Genomic DNA, 23,267 nt, shown 5'->3' with positions numbered 1-23,267 from the left:
CAAGGCATCCTTAATCCATGCCCACCATTTCAAATCAATCTTGGCCCTTCATTGACCTCCTCCAATTTATAAATTGGAGGATCATTTCCTCACAAAAGGATCCACTTCCTCTATAGCATTCTCATGCTACTAATTTTCTCTTTTATTCTTTTCTATCATATTCTTATCATGTCCTCATAATCCTTCAATCTTCTAATCCAAATCTATCCAAATCCATCAATAATACATCAATCCAAATCCTATCAAATCCTAATCTTGTTGAGCAAAGGAGAGCAATCCACATCCACGTCAAGCAAGGAGCACATCAAGTGGAGCATCAAAGGGGCGCATCTTCCACTTCATCAAGCTCAATCTAAGGAACAAGAGATAACTATGAGGTATAATGGCGTTTGTTGCATTTGTTTGATATTTTATGCATATTTTGATTCAAACTAACCATTTTCCTCCTCTCTAGTTTTTCCTTGGTTCATTTGGCACGCCTGGTAGGACCCACGTCCCTTTTTGTAATCATTTTTTTGTTTTTTGTGATCTTAGCTCACAATTTTCCACTTCAGTGCGTCGGTTTGCACATCAACGTGTATGTCTCACTAGTTCGGCACGTCCACCATCAAACAACGCGTGTGATTTAAAATTTGAATTTTTTGACTGCTATTTTGCAGGTTTTTGGTCAATCAGCGCGTGCGAAAGTGAAACAGTGTCTGTGCACACCCCAAACGCATGCGCTTAGTAAGAAAATCCTCCCACCTAATTTTTTTGAATTTTTCATTAAAAATTTGTAAATCAGCACGTGTAAGAAAAACAACGCTTACGCAGGCACCAAAATGTGTGCGCTTAGTGAAAAATCATTAAAAATTGTGAATCAGCCCCTGTGCAAGCGCATCAACGCCTACGTAGGCACATCAGCGCTTGCCCCTGCGAATTAGCGCATGCACCTCTGAATCAACGTATGCACTTAGGAAAAAAACCAGTTTTCGTAAAACAAGCATAACTTTTCGCTCGGGTGTCGAATTTTAAAAATTCAAAATGCGTTGGAAAGGGGATTCAGGGATCTAAAATGGCTTGTCTTTATATTTTGCATATCAGTTTTCAAAAATTAATTTAACATGTTCAAAGTCAACCCTTATTTTTGAACTTTAGATTCACATAATTTTAACATATAAAATCGTTTTTTATCAAACATTTTTTTGAAATTACTTATAAAATCACAAGGAAATTGATTTTGCAATATTTTGTGGGCTAATCATCTTGTGTTTGCAGCTTCCTTTTCTTTCGAATGCCCAATATCAATTATCAAAAACTACTAGTTCGTTATTTTTTACATGTTGCCTAAGAAGATACAAGCAAACATTGTGTCTTTTAATTATTTTCTTAGGCACTTAGATCTAATTAGGGGTAAAAGAACAACTTGTTTGATGTGTTTGGGAAAAGTGTAGAGGTAGGAGAGTATGCTCTTGTCTATATAGACAATCAGAAATCCAGACCCTTCAAACTTTTATTGTTTGCTTGCACACTTTTACCCTTAGCGGGCTTGCCCTCTCGATTTGGTGAGAGGGGAATGACCCAAGTGAGTACGACTAAAACCCAAGCATTCCAACTCACTATAATAAATAGGCCTTTTGAGATGAAAATCTCGGAGGACAGAGCTATTTGAGAGTTCACTCTCATATCGAGCACTTTGTAGGACCCCTTGAGGTCTCAATCATGCTTGTGTGACTACATCTTACTTGGTACTTTGTAGGGCTACAGGCCTCAATCGCGCTTGCGCGACTACAAGGAATAGTCTTCGAACGAAAATCCATACTAAGAGCTCTAGGATTAGAAGCCACCTGTTTCACCTCCGAAAGGTGGATAATCTTTGTGCAAGGGAAATAGTAACTCCTCCAAGAGACTTGCCATTTCATGCCCCCATTAGCGTTTGGAGTTGGCTAATACAGCATTTAGAATCCATTGTGTGAGACTCAACGACCATATTTTGATTAGCTATTGGGTGTGTACCTGAGTCAACAAGAAAAGGTTTTCCTCCTCATCCAACTTCCTAGGATAGCACGTTGTGTTTGGACTCTCTATGTGCGTCAATGGCCAACATGTATTCATCGCTTGATATCTCTTGCCAAGTCCATCATTCCTCCAACCAATCAATCCTCCCTCTTTCCAAATTTCATCTTGTCATCATCAAATCTTTAATCAATTTCTATCTATCCAAGTAATTCTCCAATGCCCATTCCACTTTCATCCATTCAAACAATCATCCTTCCTCAACCAATAGTTTTGTCCAAATCATTCATCTAACTTTGGGTATCCTCCCCCTTTATTCTTCCTATTATCTATATGTTCTTCCATAATCTATTGATAGCCTTAATTGAATATTAATCATAATTTAAATAAATCCTAACTTTAACACTTATTAAGCTACAACTCAAGTTGAACACTAACCTTAATCTTAGCCCTAACCCATTCTAACCTTACCCTAATTTAACCATAAACAAAATCCTATCTCTAATTCTTATTCTAACCCAAACTTTAACCCTAGTCCAATATTGAATCTAACCCTAACTTGACCCTAATGCTAAAATTGTTTAGACCATGGCTTAACATTAATCCTAACTCCTATTTAACCCTAACTCTAGTTTCAACTATAGCCCAAATTAAACCCCAACCATAACTTAATTCAAATCTTATCATAAATAAAATATTTTTCTCTTATTGAATCCTAATATAACATTAACCTTAATCCCAATTGAATCCTAACCTTAACCTTAACCTTAATCTTAATCCTAATTGAATCCTAACCTAAGTAACCTTAACCTTAATGCTATTGAAATTGTATTTGTAATATAGCCCTAATCCTAACCCTAAGTCAAAGATTTCTTCTATAATCTTAATTGATACCTAATCCTATTTAACCCTAGCCTAACCTAGCCTTAAACCTAACACTTAGCCTAATTGTAATGACAATCCTTATTCTATTTTTAATCTTAATTAAACTTGAACCTAAACCTTGGTGCAACCTTAATGTAAATTGTAACCTTGATACCAAAGTTTATTCTATAACTTTTTAATGCTAATCCTAGAACCCTGACCTAGCAATGTAAGGCATTAATTATAACAGGTTTAACAAATGTATTTCTAACCATAGCCCTAATTTAACCCTAACTCTAAATAAAGCATCACACCAAACCCAAGCCTAAACTTGACCTTGACCCAAGCTTTCTCTTAGAATATTGACCCTAACCCTAATAAACTATGACCCTAACCCTAATTAAACCCCAACCACAACCTTGACCTCAATATTTATCCTAGAACCCTAACACTAACTCAACACTAACCATAACCTTAATCAAAACCCCTAATTAAACCCTATCTCTAACTTAAACCCTAACCCTAATTTAACTCAAACTCTAATCCTAACCCAACACATGCAAGACTATAAAATAATGAGGGTTGGAGTTAGTGTTAGGATTGGGGATATAACATTATGATTATGGCTATAACTAATTTTATTTATCCTAAACTTAACACTAATTCTAATTTTAATTTAAACTCTATGTATATTCTAATTCTAATTCTAATATGTTAAATATGAACCTATATTATTAACTCTAACACTAACAGGTAACCTTAATTAAAATCCAACTTTGATCTTAACTCTAACCTTAATTAACATTGATTTTTTTTTAAAGAAAAAGCATTTTCATTTATAGAAAGTTGTTGAAGATAGCCATCAAATTTAAAATTGAATTAAAATTATATTTTATCAAATTATCTAAAATTAAAGATAATATCTTTATGCATGTCTCAATTTAATTAGAAAGTAAAATTAAAGATAATATCTTTATGGATTTGACCGTGTAGCTTTTTGATGTTGCCAACGTTTCGGATCAAACACCATGATCCATCATCAGGGCAAGAGAGCAAGTGAGAGACTGATCTCCTGCTCTCTCACTTGCTCTCTTGCCCTGATGATGGATCATGGTGTTTGATCTGAAACGTTGGCAACATCAAAAAACTACACGGTCAAATCCAAAAGAACTAAAAACAAATGCGTATAGTCAAAAAGGAGGTCATATTCATCATCCTCGTCACCCTACAATGTTTCAGCTAATGTTTCAACTCCATTTTAATCAAAATATATTTGCAAAGATTTATTTTTCCATACATTGAAATCTTAAAAATAAAAAGCTATGTCAAATCCAATCAAAATTTAAAAATGAAATGCCCAATATGTCAAATGTCAAATGCAATCAAAACTTAAAATTTGAAATACATTGAAGTCTTGCAAATGAACTGCCCAATATGCCAAGTGCAATCAAAAATTAAAATTTGGTAAGAAGTAAAAGCTTATATAAAATTTCATCAAATAAATTCACTATTGAAACAGAATTTTAAAGAGAAGGCCAACAACTTTACCTCATAAATAACCTGTGGTGACATACAAAGCATATAAACAGAATATATGAATGTCTGAGAATTTCTATGGAAGAAATAAGAGCACTACAATCTTTCGTGGCTTCCACATTGAAAGGAAAAACTGATTTTTTTATTTGAATTAGAAACTTGTGATTCAAATGGCCGCTTTAAAAGATTTTTTTATAATACAAACTTTCATATGGAATGGAAGCTTTAAAGATTGAAAAAGGTGAGAAAATTAGAACATTCAAAAATCACTGTATAATGCACGTGGACGGACGTCAATTTTAATCCCCAAACAAATACTCTTCAATCCATGATGTGAGGATAATACATCTCTTGGCGTAATAATATATTATCATTAATATTGCTAAATATTAAAATTAATAATATATCTTTATTATTATTTAATGTGATTGATTAAGTTTTCGACAACAGTAAAGCAAAAATTATTCGATCACATATGCATACCTGTTATGTCAAAAAATAAATTTTAAACATTCCTGCTACTGTCGAATACCACTCCAGGCAGCAGCGGAGGGTTAAAAAATCCCAAGATTCTCAATTCTGAAGAAATTGACGCCGTATGAATCGCGGTGGTCAAAAACACTCAGGTTTATACTCTATTTATAGCCAGAAAAACCAGGTTTTGCCCAGCTTTTTGGGATAGCGTAACCTGCAACACTGGTTATTTCTGCTTGTAAGCTCAATAAACTCCCCATATAAGCAATTTTATCAAAAAATAATAGAATTTGCCCCTTCAAAATAGGCCAATTTAATTTTTAATTGCCAAATTTTACAAACAATCACCAAACAGTTTCTTATCATGGGGGAGCCCAATTTTTACTAAGCCGAGACTTGGTCCAAGGATTCAATGTGGCCTTTCAGGTGGTGAAACAGTTGGTTTGGCTTGTGTCGATACATTCTCACGGGGAGGCCATTGTTTGCTAAGGCGAGACTTGGTCCAAGGATCCAATGGAAGCCTTTTAGGAGGTTTAGCAGCTGGTTTGGCTTCTCTCAATTCGTTATCACGGTCCACATATCTGTCACATTATAAATTAAACAAAAGAATTAATTATTCCATGCTTGATGCAGTTAGAAAGAAAGTGTTAAAAGATTTGATGACATTTATAATCTCTAAGTGAATAGTAAAACACATTCAACAGTTCCACAAGTCAATGAATCAAATAGAAGTCGTTTCATGCATTAAGCAACTCCAAAGGACGTGCAAGGTCTGGTGCCATATTATAAGATCTGAGAAATGAAAATCAGCAGCATATACAGGCATTCAACAGTTGCATGGCAAATCTTCCTCTCTTATTCTGTTTTCAGAGCAAAACGTTTAATCCAAGAGACTTCAACCATTGTGGTGGATATAGTGTTATTTTTGGATGTAATGCAACACCTTTGAGATCGTTAATTGAATAGAATTACTGATAAAACATGCCTTCCATATACAACATTTTTTCTTTAAAAGGGTATGGATAGACAAAACAACCCAGAACATTCTCACTGACAAATACTAATTCTGTCCCTTAGCCATAAATTTATGTAACTCAAGTTGATATTATGATGAAGGATAAACATTAAGGGTAAAGAACTATTTAGATCCAAAGCTAGCCCTTACGACGATAGCATATTATTGTCAAATTAGGCACAGAATTAGAAAATTGAAAAATACAAGTGAACAAGAATCTTATGTTTTCCAAATGCACCTTTAAAAATATTATGTAACGATCAAAGATAAACATGCAAATATGTGTCAAATTGCAGCAGAAGCAACAAATTCAAACTATTGCACCATATTTCCATCATGTCCTCTTTTACTAAAAAATTCTTGGCTGGAATATCCAGAAATTATTACTCATTACAACATGAGCTTCAGTTATTATTTGATGAGTGATATTATGACCTCAAATAAATTAATAGAAATTATCAAAGTGGCCATATGAATTCTAAACAAAATGGAATAAAGTATCCAGCCAAAACTCAAGAAGAAACACCAAATTGAACACAAGCAGAAAGAGATCAATGCTTCATATAGAAGAGATTAATGAAACATAAAGATGACGAGGGAATAGTATGTATAGAGTCAAGCTCCATGTTGACAATTTAGGAGAGGGGCCTACACTAACTCTAATATTATTATATTATATCTCTATTCTTTTCCATTTCATAAACAGAATTCTTTTTACGGGGTGTTTGCCACATACGAGTAAACGATTAAACGCAGAAAGTAAATGCACAGAACATAATTGAAATATATTAAAGAACCAGTTCCTGTATTAATTCAACAGTCCATGTACATCAAGTGCTTATAACATTACACCCAGATACGACTATGATGATGCTACTTCGAAGGAAAGGTATGCAATATATAATACCCGAAGGGTTGCGACCAACCGTCGCGTCCAACTGCCCTTTGAGACGACTAACTGCCGAAACACATAATTACCGATGACAACATAACATAATACGACAACATGACATAATGATTACTCCCGGCAACATCATCCCCCCCAAGAAAAGAAGTCGTCTCCGGACGACTTAATACAAAATAGAGATGACATTAAACAGAACCAAGGTAGAGAACTACAGGAACTGTTGACGCCAGTTGAGCCCGGAACTTATACACCTGTTGCGTCCTCGCCTGAAAACCCTTTTCTGCTACCATCAAACTTGTCTGCAAAACATGCTTTTTAGTCTCAGCCTCCACCAACTGCTACTCAAGTCATACTGTCTCCCTAGCCAATTTGTCCTCGATAGCCACCTGTGCTGCCCTCTCGGCATCCAACTCCTGGGTACGTTGAGCTAAGTCTCACGCTACTACTGCCTCCAACCTGATGGTCAACTCCTCCCGAGCCCTCTGTGCATCCACCAAGGCAACCTCACGTCCAGTCAAGACATACTCCGAGTTCCTCAAAGCGTACCATTCATGCCTGGAAGTGGCCACAACCTTCTGGCAGAAAGGCTAGGAGACTCCTCAAATCCTCCATCACACTCCCCAAAGGTTGATAACTGAACTAAATAATTCCCTAGTGTCGTACAACTTCGCGTTCTTGTAATGCCTTCCTCCAAACTCTGTTTGTTCGCAACCTCCAAATCCATCTCCCTCTACGGCTTATGGCTTCCCCACCAATGCTTAGCTTCAGGCTTCTTTCTCACAGTACGGAACAACCCAAACACTTACCGTGACTTCTCGAATGCCCTTCGCCCAACTCCAAAAAGTGTACTGTAGCTCAAAAATAAACTGGGGGTCTGGGGGCAGTGCCCCTAGCGTGGTCTAGGGCAGCGCCCCTCGTGGGGTCCGGGGGCAGCGCCCCAGGTGCACTCCCTATCGCAGTACAGGGTGGGGTCGAGGGGCAACGCCCCCGCTGCCAACACCAATTTAACACCTTCAGAACCACGCGGAAGTCCATGGCGCACATCATTTTTGTGATATTTTAAGATGCCAAAAACTTGCTTCTCCACTCTAATTTTTCAGTGTCCTGGCTCCAAACTCCATCGAATGATTTTAAATCTGGTCGTCGTATTTTTTTTTTATTTTTTTTTTCACGTGCCATCACCACCTTTATCCCTGTCGTGCCGTGAAATTTTTCCTTTCACCCTCCTTTAGACCATCGTCGTTGTCGTTGTGCTCCTTCAGGCCTACGGACTGTAATGTCTCGAGCCCATACAAAGGTTATCTGTCGTACAATGGAGTGGTCTGTCGTATGGCGACTGGGGTCACCCGAAGCTTGGTGTCGTACCATGATTGGTCTCTCGTACGGTGTCTGGGAAGGTCGTAAGGTGGATGTTTTTTTGGTCGTACGGGTGTACGGTAGTGGTCGTACGGTAGATGAACACCCTCTGAAGCCGGTGACCTCCGTCAACAGTGGTCCGCCGTACAGTGTCCCACCACCACTTTCTTTTTTTTTTTTTCCTAATCTAATTGTCGAGAGTCTTCGGCTTGAGTCCCATGCCTCAGGGATCGCCCTTCATCCTTCTCGGTTTGCCTCGCTCGAGAGTCTCCCGTTTTGGTCCCGTTCCTCTCGAGTCGCCTACCCGGCCTCTCAAGTCCCCTTCCATCCTCTCGGATCCCCCTTTGGACTCTCGAGTGTCCTTCCAGCCGCTCAGGTCCCCTATGCGCTTCTCGTGGTAGGGTTTCCATTTGGACCCATTGATGGCAAGTCTATTTTCAATGGCCATCCGAAGACCTGGAACCATAAATTCTATAGGAACCACAGTCTCCTTCCCGTACATAAGGAGAAGAAGAATAATAAAGCTTTTGAAGGTTGTGGCCTTTCACACAGGGTCCCAATCGTTGCCAACACAAATGATCTTGGGATTATCTACGTCACCAAGGGTTGGGGCGTCTCCCTTCCAATATTCTCTGTATTCCGGCAGGTACACCTCCTCTGTTACTTGCTTTGGTTCCTCTACTTCGAGCCTGTAGCTCTGGAACATTTCGTAATCCTCCATCTGCCAGTGGAAGAGCACGTTCAATGACCCCGTCTCATCCTCGGGGCACTCTCCTAGTTTGAGAATCCCTTCGTCATTGGGCTCCCTGCAACCTCGTCCTTCGTCCCTCAGGTCGCCTTCTCCTTCACCCTCTAATTACGAAGATGATGCCAGTTCCTCACTAACCAACTGCGTCCCAAGGTCTATGATAAACTTCCTTCCTCCATTCTCCATAGACAGAGTGTTCTTCTTCCAGTTGTAGGTGGCCTTGGCTGCCACCAGCCACCCTCTCCCTAAGATCGCATCATACCCTTTTTTCTTTAGTGGGATTACCACGAAGTCTAGTATGAAGGGTTCCATCCCGATGGTAACTTGTTGGCCCATCAGTGTCCTGATGGGTTTGATTTCATGTTGATCTGCTCCCAGCAGATTGAATGTAAATGGCCACAGCGTCGGCTTCCCCAGCTTCCGCCAAGTTTCTTCTGGAAGAACATTCACTCCTGATCCACCATCGACGATGGTATCGGTTAGAATGGTGCCAAGGATACCCATCTCCACACACACAATAAAATATCTAAAAGCACCTTATCCTCTCTTGAACAAAGTTTCCCGACTACTAAAGATCTCGCCGAAGGATCAATCGAGGCAACTCCAAGGTTCTTGTATGTAGGGTCTCTACGTGTGGATAAGCTCTTCGTGGTATGATGTGATTTTGCTGGAATCACAAGGGGACTTACATTTGACTTAGCATAAAATTGAGAAAAAAGGGTGATTTTGGGGAATTTCGCTCTGGACCCTTTGGAAGGGTTAGGAGCAAATTTCTTGTTTTGCTTGTTTTCCTTCACTCAACTCCATTTCTCTCCACCTTGCTTCTCACCTCTGGATCCTTCTCTCAACTTGACAACATTCATTTGATCCTCACAAGCTTTGAAAAGGAAAATTCGCTCAAAAACCTAGCTAGGGACAGGACCTATCCAGAATTTCGCTCTAGACCCTTTGGAAGGGTCAGGGGCGAAATTCTTGTTTTAGCTCAAAATTTGCATAATTTCGCTCCTGGCCCTTCCAAAGGGTCCAGAGCGAAATTTTGGATAGGTCCTATCCCTGGCTAGGTTTTTGAACAAATTTTCCTTTTCAAAGCTTGTGAGGATCAAATGAATGTTATCAAGTTGAGAGAAGGATCCAGAGGTGAGAAGCAAGGTGGAGAGAAATGGAGTTGAGTGAAGGAAAAGAAGCAAAACAAGAAATTTGCTCCTGACCCTTCCAAAGGGTCCAGAGCGAAATTCCCCAAAACCACCCTTTTTTCTCAATTTTATGCTAAGTCAAATGTAAGTCCCCTTGTGATTCCAGCAAAATCACATCATACCACAAAGAGCTTATCCACACGTAGAGACCCTACATACAAGAACCTTGGAGTTGCCTCGATTGATCCTTCGGCGAGATCTTCAGCAGTCGGGAAACTTTGTTCAAGAGAGGAGAAGGTGCCTTTAGGTATTTTATTCTGTGTTCGCATGTGTACAAAAAACACATCAACAGAATTGGCGCTAGGAGGGCATGATCGCGATAAACGCCTGAACAACTAATAGAATTAGGAGTGCCTGATAGCGAATGCGAAATCTTGAATCCAAGGAAGATCAATGGAAAGCCTTCTGCAACGCTCGATGGAAGTGATGCAGAGAAGGAAGGTGATCGCTGGGTCGTCAGTTGGACTTGCGAAAACAAGGAAGCAAGCTAGAACCAGTTGAACGTTCAAGTTGAATCTGAGATATTCAAGATCTCTCTTATTCCAAAAAATCCAAAAAAAAGTGAAAAAATAGAAAGTCCAAAAAAAGTAAAAAAACCAAAAATTCAAAAACAAAGTGAAAATAGAATATCAAAAAAAAAAAAAAAAAATTTTAAAAATCAAAAAGCAAAGATTTCTCAATGGAGTGGCAACAGTTTCACGAGGAGCAACAAGTTGATTTTCCTCAACTTTGGTGGAGATTAGATACACAGCTTTATCCACACAGATTGTCCGAGTTTGCAAGACCAGGGCAGTGTTGAGTCCATGAAACAAAGGAACATGATGAAATGCATTGTTTGAAGTACTTATCAAGGATGGAATCGCTAGCGCAGGGAAAAATCTTCTTTTGGGATGTCCCCAGGCCAGAAACAGAAGAAGGCAGCTTCAGTGTCCCAGAGAGCAAGGATCCTCTTCTAAGCTTCTTGTGGATGATCGAGAGTCGGCTCATTTTGAATGGTGAAATGCGTTTAGAGAACACATTACTACCATTGTGGTGTAGAATTCACAACTCACCTCACTCTGAATTTACTTGCTCAGTATGTGAAATGGCTATAAATCAAGTCAAAAACTAGTTTGGAATGCCAACTTTGTCCGAGGAAGAGTGTATTGTGAACAGATCTTGGGGTGCACATCTCGCAGCTGAATTTAGGAGAACCTATGAACAAGACATTGCTCTAGCATCTGATTGTGAGAAGGATCAGTTGTACGTTGACGATATAAATGCACCTGATGAACAATGTATTACAATGGATAGATCACCATGCCTTGCACCTGAAAAAGAATACCATGAGACAAAAGTTGAAGAAGCAGTTGAGAATACTCAAGCAGTGATAAACGAAGATCCAAGAGTTGAACAAGCAATCAAAGAAGAAGATGACTCATTCCTTGAGGAATTCTCATTTATGCTACAAAGGGAGATCCTTGAGAGTGAATTGCAAGAGGTCTCAAATGGCATTCTTAAAGAAGACAATCAAGTTGACATATTGAACAAAGAGCTACAAATTATCATAAGTGAGCTCAGATATGAAGAACAATTTGAGGGGGCGCTCAAGGACGTCCTCACTCTCATGTTATTTGAAGGGGTGTTGAAAGATCTTGTAGAGGAAACACAAGTGGAATCACTGCCCAAATTTTTTCAAGATAGGCAAGTTACTGTGAGTGATATGATCCATCATCAGCTCCGATCTCCTGAGTTTGCTTGAAGAAGAAATGCCACTAGAAATTATATTTGATCAACTAGAGGAGATCTTTGAAAATCAATCCCTCAAGGAGACTCTCATTTTTGAGGATATGCTAACAAAATTTCATGAAGATGCTTGGTTTATGCAAGATGCCTCAATGAAAACAAAGAATGTTGAGCTATTCGAAGGGGCGCTGAGCTTGTTTCAAGAGGAACTTCCTAATCAAGATCAGCACACTGTGAATGCTCGTGGAATAGTTCATCATCAATGGCGACCTCCTGAAGCAGCTGGTGACCTCGCTTCCAACAATGCAGTGCCATTTGAGCCTGAAATATGCCAGGTTGTCTCTTTCCTTAATCCTAGCCTTGAAAGTTATTATGATTTCGATTATGGGGATTTTGGGAAAACAACTTGCATCTGGATTGATCATGGTCCTAATGAATTACCTCAGTTGATCATTTTAAGTGAAAACTTCCCTGAATATGAGAGATGCATGGTGAGAGCTTGCTTTTCTATGTTTAAGGATGAATTTGCTAGGTTGAGAACCATCACTTTTGCCGTGCTCCTATTGCACAACCTGAGAAACCATGTAAAGTCATGTACATATTTCGCTTCCTTGAGTCGTGTCGAGTCTAGGAGTCTTGTATATAGCTTTTAGAGTAGGTTTTCCTTTCGTGTGTCTTAGCTTAGAAGTTTTTGAGCCTTGTTCTTAATTTGCCTTGAGTCATTTGACTCATGATCTTGAGTGGCTCAGGTAGCTTGTCGTTTGTTTTAGTTTAGTTTGCTTTGAGTCAGTCTTAGCTTTGTTTGCTTTTAAGTTCGCTCTGTCGGTCGTCTGTTTAGTTTAGGTGTCTTGAGTAGGAGCCTCCGTTTGTAAGAAAGGTGTCTGTGTTGATTCTCACACGCTGGCAATATCATGGATCTTATGTTAGACTCATTTCTTAGATATCTATTCATGAAGCGCTCAGAATCCGAGGTTGTTCCTCTCCAGCTTTATCATCTGATCAGGACCTGTATTTGACTTGGAAGGGAATCATTTTCTGTATCTTGATGCCGACATCTGTTGATTACTATATCTTCACACATTAATAGACTCCGAGTCATTATGGTTTTCAGGCAAAGTTGTGATTGGTGAAAAATCTAAAATCTGACTTCAGCACCACCGCAATCCTCAAACCCTAGTAAGCTTCACTCCTTACGAGCCAAAGGAATTGACGAAATGAAAAAGCAATATCAGAAGGAAAAAATGAGAAAATAAAAGAGAAAAATCAAGAAAAAATGAAATGAAATGAAATATCAAAATTGGCTAATGGGAATATGCGAGTAACTCCATCGGGGCTATGGATGCCCGGCTGGCAATGGAGCAATGTTCGTGAGATTGCGGTGATAACCTCGTCGGGGCTATAGACATTTGACTGGCAGCGAGGCTCTATCCAGGATGCTTATGAAGTTTAGATATACTACGTAGCCAATCACAAGGGAACCTGAAAGTCATAGTTGTCTTGTCGAGAGGAATGAATACACTTGCACACACCTGGGTAATCAAAGACTAAGTGTTAGGATATGGTTAAGGATTCTCCTTCCACTTTGCGTGCATTTTCTAATCTCTTGAAAAGCTAGGTTGAATTTTCCGGAGGTTCTAAGTGTCAATTGAGTCTTTATCTCCGAAATGTTTAGGAACATTTATTCAAGGTGGCGCTAGATGGTGGCTTATGTAGGTCCCATATGAAGCAGCGGCCCAATAATATTCTGCCCCATGTGCTTACTGACCTCAATAGCTTTTGCATATGTTGTGTTCAAATCATTTGGGATAGGATAGGTTCTCACGAACATGGCAGTGAGATGATCTAAGGCTCCATAATAAATCTCCCTTGGGTCAGCAATGAGATATGGATGTCGCAACATCATGTAAGCTCTATGGAACCTGTTATTGAAAGAAGTGATAGGCTCGTGTTCTCTCCTTCGAATCTCAACAAATTGTCTATATAGCTCAGCCGACGTGGTTGGAATGCCAAACTTTGCAATAAATGTATCTTTCATTGCATCCCATGTCCTGATTGACCCTGTTGGTAGGTGAATGAACCAGAAGTATGCTTCTTCTCCTAACGAATAGGGAAAAAGCCTACAAGCTACATCTCCGTATTCAACTCGCCTGTTGCGAAGAAGGTCTTCGAACATTTTGATATGATCTTCTGCGGTACGATTGAAATCACTGGCATTGAATTTAGGACAGAAATTCTCAAGATTCTTAGGCATATCATGATATATTGCAAATTCTAATGTCGATGGATTATTGATCATCCATGTAGCGCCGTTGAGTGCATGAGCAGGAGGAGGAGGAGGAGCATTGTGAGCCATCGTGCTTCCCAAAGGTTGAGAACTTGACGAACCAAACTGGCTTACTGGTTGAGAAATTGCTTGGATACTTGCCTGAATTGCTCCTTGTACTTGTTCTTGAAGAGAGGGAGTTTGTAATAAATCAGAAGTGCCTTCTAATCTTGATTCAGGTTCCCTTGGAGTATTTTCTCTCTTAGCCCGTTTCGATCTTGAAGTGAACTGAAGTTCAGTCAATTTTTTTGTGCCTGGTGTAGACCTCAATATCCTTTGGTGTTTTTCAGGCGAGAAAGAACCAATACGATTCAGCGTGAAGATCTTGTTTCTGAGGATTACTGCAGGTTCCTTTGGTTACAAAAGTTCTCTGGCGGCAGCTCTTTGACGTTCTTCAGCTTTCTCTACTTCTTGTTCCAAAATAATTCTGACCCTAGTATGCTCAGCTTCACTTCTCCTCAAGTTCCACGCCAAGTCATTCAATCCAGAAATAATGTTCTCTTGAATGTTGCCTATTTCCAAATTAGGTTGTACTACCTCGTTCGTTCTTCTATGTGGCAACACCATAGTGATACATGTTCATCTCAAATCCTGCTGAAAAAGTTTGTTTGTTTTTTGCTTTTCTAGATAGTATTGTTCCTCTTGATGATCAAACTTTTGTATAGAAAAGTAGGTTGCCCTCCTTCTAGCGCCAATTCTGTTGATGTGTCTTTTGTACACAACCAAACACAGAATAAAATACCCAGAGGTATCTTATCCTCTCTTGAGTAAAGTTCCCGAATGCTGAAGATATCGCAGAAGGATCAATCGGAGGAACTTCAAGGTTCTGTTATGTAGGATCTCTACTCGTGGATAAGCACCAGTGGTCGTTGTGTTTGCTGTTTTACAAGGGGCCTTACGTACAAAGGAAACAGGATTCTCTTAATACTAACTGATGTTTCAAAAAGATCAAAAGATAAAGGTTTTAAGGAGGTGATATTTAAACTAATCCTAAAGAACGACTCAATGAGGACTGGTCTTAATAAAACTCTACCAATTTCAATATTGCCAAAGGATTACAACTCCACTGGAATTCGTGCGATCTTCTAAGGGGATTCAATGGTTTTCAAATCATCGATGGGATAGATACTATTAGTAAGATACATATCAATACCACAACAATGATTGAACTTTCAAACAATCTTAATGTCTCCAGTTGACCACACAGGGCGTACTTACAATCAGTAAGGAGCTAGTGGTTTGGATTCTGAGTTTTACCAAAGATCAAGCACAACATCCGTCCTTCAATCTTAAAACTTAAATGCTATCTCTACTAAGAGTGATTCAAGAAGATAAACAACCATGAAAATAGCCACAAGGATTGCAATAAAACACCATAACTTCAATATTTCATTGATCTCATAGCCAAATAAAACAACAATTGTTCAACTTTCTCTCTTCACTACTTATTTCTCTGCTGCAGACAATATTAAACTTATTTCTCTTTTCAAATTCTAACTCTCTCTCCCTAACTCTCTTTTTGAAATGAAATGTGTGAGGGCTTATATAGCACTCTCAAATACAATGAACAGCTGTTGATCTTCTTTTGATCCAGGTCGTCACTCTGGACCCTTTGGAAGGGTCAGGAGCGAAATTCTTGTTTTAGCTCAAAATTTGCATTTTTGATGATCAAAAATCATTCGAGGGCAATCCAAAGAGCTTTTATCACCTTGGTCTAGGCCTGGCTTGGCACAAATTTTGGAGAAAAGATGGTTTTAGGGTTTTTCGCTCTGGACCCTTTGGAAGGGTGAGGAGCGAAAATCTTGTTTTGAGCTTATTCCTCCATCCTTTCAACCTCAATCAAGTCCAAAAGGCAAGAAAACACTTCTTCACACCCATCCAAGGCATAAAAACCCAAAGTTTGACTTGACTTGCAAGGAAAATAGGTGATTGTAGAATTTTCGCTCTGCACCCTTTGGAAGGGTCAGGAGCGAAAATCTCGGTTTAGCTTAATTCCTTCAAATTCAATGATTTCTTAGCAACTTGAAGTCATTCTTAAGGACCTCTCCCATCTCAATTCATCTTGATCCATACTTGCCTTGGCATAAAATTGGGAAAAAAGGTGGTTTTAGTGAAATTTTGCCCTGGACCCTTTGGAAGGGTCAGGAGCGAATTTCCATTTCTAGGACAAAATCTCCACCCTTTTTTTGGTTTCAAACATTTCCTAAGGCAAGAACATGTCCATCCTTCCTTTCACCGTGCCTTGGATATTAAAATTGGATCAAACAAGGAAGAAAATGAGGGCTAGGTAGATTTTCACTCTGGACCCTTTGGAAGGGTCAGGAGCGAAAATCATGTTTTGGGCTTGATTGCTCATCTTTCCTTCTTCAATCTTCTCTAGGGGGCAAACATAGACTACTCTCCTTGCATCTCCATCTTGGTCCTGACTTTGGCTAAAGGGAAAATGAGTGTTTTCAAGAATTTCGCTCTGGACCCTTTGGAAGGGTCAGGAGCGAAATTCAATTTTTAGGCTAAAATCCTTCATTTCCTCCACCTCTAGTCATTCCCTTAGGCAAAAACATGTCAAACACTTCCATACATGCCTTAGAAACTAGGAATTTGGTCTTGACAAATCAGAATTTGAGGTTTGAGGGGATTTTCGCTCTGGACCCTTTGGAAGGGTCAGGAGCGAAATCCCTACTCTTGGCTAGTTTCTCACTTTCTTTTATCTCATTCTCCTTCAAACTTGATCAATTCGACTTCCTTTCACCATAATCAAGGCAAACCATAATCAAGGCAAACTACCACCAAATAAGCTCAAAACAAGGTCCTTCTAGTGCTCAAGGTAAAATAGAGGGTCAAAATAAAGGATTTCGCTCTAGACCCTTTGGAAGGGTCAGGAGCGAAATTCATCCTTTAGGCAAAAAATCTTCATTTTTTCATGCGTCCAACCACCTTTCAGGGCAAGAACACCAAAAGTTAACCAAACCAAGGAGGAAAATGAGGTTTAGAAGGATTTTCGCTCTGGACCCTTTGGAAGGGTCAGGAGCGAAAATCATGTTCTAGGCCAAAATCCTTCACATTTTCACATTCCATCACTTCAAAACTAGAATGTTGGTCTAAACAAGGGAGAAAATGAGGTTTATAAGGATTTTCGCTCTGGACCCTTTGGAAGGGTCAGGAGCGAAAATCATCCTTGGGCTCAAATCCCGACTTCATTTTCACATTTCTTCACTCCAAATAAGTGTTTTGCCTTCACAAATGCCTGGGAATGAGCTAGTTCATGACTTTGGGCAATGTAGAATGTCTTATGGAGAATTTCGCTCTGGACCCTTTGGAAGGGTCAGGAGAGAAATTTGACATTTTGGTCTCTCCATCAGGAGTCATGTATGGAATATAACATTTAAGTACACTTATACTTTAAGTTATATTCCATATATACTGTCAGGATGTTTGAGAGTGGTTTCGGACCTCCAGGAGTTATAATGCAAAATCTAGTTTTTGGAGGATTCTTCAGTTTTCCAGACTTAGTCAAATTTCAAGATCAAGAAGACATTCCAGACAACCAAATTTCAGGGCATTTGAAGATTAGGATGACATTCCAGACTTCATCACTCACCAACTTGACCTAGCTCAAACCTTCAAAGATGATACTCACTCACCAAGCAAGACACAATTAGCAACAAGAGCAAAACCAGGCCCTAAGGAAGACTCTCAAAGAAACCCTAATTCTGGGGCCCCGTGCACTCACCCTGGCTCAAGCAGAGCCTGCCATCCTAGTGCTCCCTCTGGCAACACTCAACATGCAAAGGCTAACCGACAAACCCTAAAAACCTAGAAAGCAAACCCCAAAAAGCAAAAAAGTAGGGGTCCCCATTTGCAATGGGGCGATGTGTGAATACGTCACAACAAGATCCCCCAGGAACATCTGTGCGGTGGTTGGTATTGGTGCGTGGTAGGGAGAGATTATTCAGCAACGTCGTTCGTAATTGAGGCATCGTCTGGAGGAGGTCGTGTACCTTCACAGGCACCTCCAATTTTAAAATTTGATTTAGTATAGCCTTCTCCACCTCCGGTCGGCTGGAAGTACCCGTTGTACCCTTCGCCTTCGCCCCCTCTCGTATCTCTTTCTCAATTTCTTCCCATGCTTCCCGTACCCTTCGCTTCTCCGTCTCCAGGTCTGGGCACATTGCTTGTCTGGCTTGGGTGCGGGTTACGGCCAGCACTTCCTCTTCTTTGGTTTCCTTGATATTGAGCAAGTTGACTCCGAACTTTGGGCAGGTGGCATCTTCGTGGTCTCCCGGTCTGCACCATTTGCACAAATATTGTGTGGCCTCTCCCTTCAGGCAATCTCGGGCGAAGTGCCCACACTAGCTGCACGCTCTGCATTGTATCATCGGTCGGCCTTTGGAGTCGTTTTGGATCCGGCTCCTTGTATTGTTATTGTTGTTTCGTCCTCCCCACCGGTTATCTCCTTAGCCTCCCGATGTTGCATTGTTGTTCGCCTGGGAGCTGCCGGTACCGCCCGATGTAGTTGGTTGTTCCTGCGTAAGCAATATTTGTTGGTTTCGTGTTTTCATGTTGTATGGGCACTCCTTGATGGAGTGTCCCATCACTTGGCAAATCTCGCAAAAGGCCTTCTTCAGACAAGTACCCTTCGTATGTCCTTCGTCTTTGCACTCCGTGCACCATACATCCCCTTTGGTCCGACCCGTGCTTCTCATTGCTTTAAGTTCTCTCCTCATTTGCTCCATGTCTTTCTGGAGCGCTTGCACCTTTTTGCCAGATTCGCCATCGCTGTTGCTTCCCTCGAAAGAGTCATCATCCTCGAACGAGCTATCCTTCTTCTTTTTCTTCTTGGATGTCTTGGTCTCGCTCTCGAGATCCATCGCTCTATTATATGCATCTTCGTACGAGGTTGGTGGAACAATTTTCATCTTCTTCCAGAGGGAGTGTTTCAGTCCCTCCATGAACCATCTCTTTTTCAACCCATCCGCTGGTTTACTCTCCATTTTCCCCAACAGTTCCTTGAGCCGCCGACTATAGGCTCGGATAGTCTCGTTCTTGTTCTGCTTTGTGCCATAGATTTCGGCTACTATTTCATTGTCGTCTCTGAGGAGGCGAAATTCTATCTCAAACTCCTTCTTCAGGTTGGACCATGTGCCAACTTTGGTCTTATCTGTATCAGAGTACCAGTCAATGGCCACTCCCCTTAAGGTTGCTGGAAATTGTGTTACCCATTCGTCCTGGTCGGTAACACCGTTAGCTGACCATATGGTTTCACAAGTGCGGCAATGGCGGACGGGATCTTCCTTCCCGTCGTCGTTGAACTTCGGCAGCTTCTGCTTACTTGCCATCCCACTGTTGGGTCTCGCTCATCTGGTGCCTTGTGTGCTTGTACCTGGTGATCCTCTACCTCCGCCTCCTGCACCTGACCCTCCACTCGTGGGTCCTCTGGAGAAGGTTGTTGACCCCGAACCGAACAAATTGCCTCCCGTACGGGACCCTTGTGCTCCCCCGGCACTGTCGGCCGTACCGTCACCTTCGATCATCTCCCTCCGGTTGTCCTCTGAAATGGACAAGTTCTTTAGTAGGTCTCTAGTAGCGTCAATCAGGTTTAGACTTCGCCTTGTTTGTTTCGCCAACTCTTCGCGACTTCTTACCCTACTGTGGTATTCTGGCGAATTGTAGAGTTCTCCTTCGGCACCCTCCATGACTCCTAGGTTCCCTTCAGGCAACCCTACGACAGTGTAGAGAGTGTAATTCTCTCCGTCTACCTCTACCTCCACAACCTCCATGACACCTCTTGGGTTCCCTTCGAGCAACCCCTCGGTCGGTCGTCCCTCGGCAAGCTGCCTTAGCCTACACCTTCATTCTATTTGTTGTCTGAGATTCAACGCTCTTTGTAACACTTCCCATTCGTCACTTTGTATCTTTTTATTTTTGTCCTTATTTAGTATATTAGGCATAAATCACTTTCATACATAGCAAGCACACGCCATGTACACAAAAAAAACTTTTATTATTTTCCCTTTCGACCACAATTTATGTCAACATTGTGTCAGGATTATTACAGGGTTCAATTTCCCCTTGGCCTCATGCCATCACGCTCCGCTTCCCAGCGACGACTGTTTTCTTCGTACTGTCGGAGGACCTGTTGGCGTCGCTCCTCACGGGCAATCTTCTCAAGGCGGGTTCGCTATGCCAGTGATGCCTGTGCAAGCAACCGGGGGAGGTGGTTCATCAACCGATTCACTGCGGGGCTAACTTCCAGTGCGGTCCACACGGCACTTGTTGGGACTTCAGCCTCCGTGGCCTCTCTTTGGACGTAGGTCTCGAGGGCCGCCTGAAGTAGGATTGAGAATTCCCTCGTTGCAGTGTCCTCTCCCTCGTAGAGTTCTGTTTGTGCGTCGTCGGCCTCTCGATTAATCTCACCAACGGTTAGGCCCATCGTGTCTGTACGCCATCCGCTCCTTCCTTTCCCGAGTATGTCTAGGCAACAGCGCCAAATGTTTGCCACATACGGGTAAACGATCAAACGCAGAAAGTAAATGCACAGAACATAATTGAAATATATTAAAGAACCAGTTCATGTATTAATTCAACAGTTCATGTACATCAAGTGCTTATAACATTACACCCAGATACGACTATGATGATGCTACTTCGAAGGAAAGGTATGCAATATATAATACCTGAAGGGGTGCGACCAACTGTCGCGTCCAACTGCCCTTCGGGACGACTAACTAACTGCTGAGACGCTGAGACTCATAATTACCGATGACAACATAACATAATACGACAACATGACATAATGATTATTCCCGGCAACACGGGGAAAATGAGTTTCTTTTCTGCAAACAAGCAAGCTACACTAGGAAGAAATCAGTGGACATCCAACCATCAATTCACTCTTTAAAGGCTATAACAGCAGCAGACCGACAAGACAAAAAGCCATAGTTGTATCCAAAACCTAATTTCAGCAGAAGTGAGTTATTTCTCAAGCCTTCACAGTACCATTTTATATTATCCTTTATTTCAGGTGCATAGAAAATCTAATTACTTAAGTTTCTGCTATAAAAAAAACTTAAAACTTTTCACAACTGGATGAATACAGTGTAGAAAACTGATATAGATTTATTTCACATATATTTCTTGCAGAACTTTTTGGGTCAGATATGATTCAAACCAAAATAATTAACAAAGGACATGGCCAAAAACTGCAGAGAGAGTTACAATCAATATCAGATTTTATTCATACGATTTCTGGTTCGGTATGATTCTTAAATCTGTGAAAAGAGGTAAAATTCGATCTCCTCCAAACACATCTTTTAGTAGCATTAAAATGCTTAGGGAAATGGTCAAATGATTGATTGAATTTAAAAACAAATGAACAATTCATAAGATCAAGTTCAAATTGTCTGATAAAGACAAGAGGCCACCTGTTATTTACTCTTTTCTTCAAAGATTTCAAGACTTCTGCAAGCAGTCTTATCATGGAATGGGACACAGAAATGTGAAAACCCTCTTTTAAAACACGACCAAACAATCAAAAGATACGTTAGTTTATTCTCCTGCTTTCAGTTGTATTTTAAATAAGATATAACGTGCATGACTATCCTGCCATTCGGTATAACAGATTTAATGTGGTCTCACCAGCTAACATTGAACCCAAGAAAGCTTGCTTCAAATGGTTAACGGTATGGCCAAAAGCAGCTGTAGGGCAACTGTTGTTTATAACTAGGGAAGATGGGTTCGGATTGCCTTAAGGCAACATCCGAACCCATTTAGGACTGGGTCCTATCTTAAAGGGGTAGCGTGCCCCCAAGACAAGTCCGGCCCCATCCTCCACGCTACACTAAAAGCCCCACGCCACAATAAAGTAAATTGGCGCCAAAAGGATTGAGGCCGACCTAGAATATATGGGTTAAAGACCCATATAAATAAAGACAAATTGCAAACACAATAACTACTACATTCATTCATGCAATCAGCAAACTAGCTCTGCAACTAAATTTGCGAAATTACTAAAGAGGATTGTACGAACTTGTCCAAGGATTGTGCGAACTTGTCCAAGAGGATATAGGGCTTTTTTTTGGTGCAGACTTGAAGTATTTAGAAGGGCAGATCTGATATACAAAAAGGATCAGATCTGGAGAAACAGCTAAGTATTGTATTTGTGCAATTAAGAGAGAATATATAATCTGACCTGTGGGTCTTTAATGCTGGGTTTTTCCTCCTTGGAGGTTTTCCCAGGGTATTTGTGTTGTCTCTTGTTTCCTTGTTCCATTCTTGAGTTTACTTGATTATGGTTTACTAAAATGTTACAAATCTGATTAATAAACTAGGGCAAAATTAAATGTTACAAATCTGATTACTGAACTAGGGCACAAATTTAACAGAAACATTATAAAGATCAGGAATGAATGTTGATTGTTGGTCTGTTTGTGATTTTCCTGAAACCATGGAGCATGTGTTTTCTGATTGTAGTTTGCTCAATTTGTTTAGAAAAGAAATACTTCAAGGTTGGCCTATTTATGCTTAAAAAGTCATCTCATCGGATGATCTTTTTTGTAGTAGATGAATTGTGGGTAAAAGCCCACTCATTAAAATAAAAAATGAAAACCAAAGATGTCATGACAGAGCTCTGAATGAAACAGTACAGACCAAGTCATTTCAACCATGCTAAACCTAACCAATTTAACCAGAGCAAACTATGCAATTAGCTCCATCCAGTGCTGCCTCCCAGCTCTCTCTTCTTGTCATGAGTGTGGGGAGTCATGAAAAATAGAAAAGAACATTGACCTTATTATGAGAAGTCTTTTTTTCTTTTTTTTGAACAACTGTCCACTCTTTTGAACCATGATCTTCAGAGCCCTCAGACTCTGACTCTAAAATCTCCCCAAAAACCATTAGAGGGCATTTGTCCTCCTTGGGTGAGGAAGGCTCATTCTCACAGGACTGCTTGGAAATAGACACCTCCATCTGAAAAATGAAAGACACCACCTCCATCATTAAAGCAGGGAAAACCTTTGCTACCTCCATCTTTGAAATGAAGGATACTGACTTCGATTTTAAAACAGTAGAAACCTATTTCAAATGAGGAGATTTGAGAGATTTAGGATTGGAATGATTAGGAGAAATGAAATGAA

The 23,267-nt window shown here is 40.4% G+C and overlaps 1 protein-coding gene across 2 annotated transcripts in view; it reads right to left on the bottom strand.

Moving 5' to 3' along the window:
* Positions 1–4,784: 4,784 nt before the first annotated feature.
* LOC131078852 (uncharacterized) overlaps positions 4,785–23,267 on the bottom strand; it is a 50,222-nt gene continuing 31,739 nt past the window's right edge. For both annotated transcript variants that reach the window (XM_058016655.2, XM_058016654.2), the window contains one exon: positions 4,785–5,450. In XM_058016655.2, coding sequence (XP_057872638.1) covers positions 5,279–5,450 — 172 coding nt within the window. In that variant the 3' untranslated portion in view covers positions 4,785–5,278. The remainder of the gene's footprint in view (positions 5,451–23,267) is intronic.

This window comes from Cryptomeria japonica, chromosome 2, assembly GCF_030272615.1.
Source record: "Cryptomeria japonica chromosome 2, Sugi_1.0, whole genome shotgun sequence".
NCBI lineage: Eukaryota > Viridiplantae > Streptophyta > Pinopsida > Cupressales > Cupressaceae > Cryptomeria > Cryptomeria japonica.
This window is presented reverse-complemented; position numbering and strand designations above follow the sequence as displayed.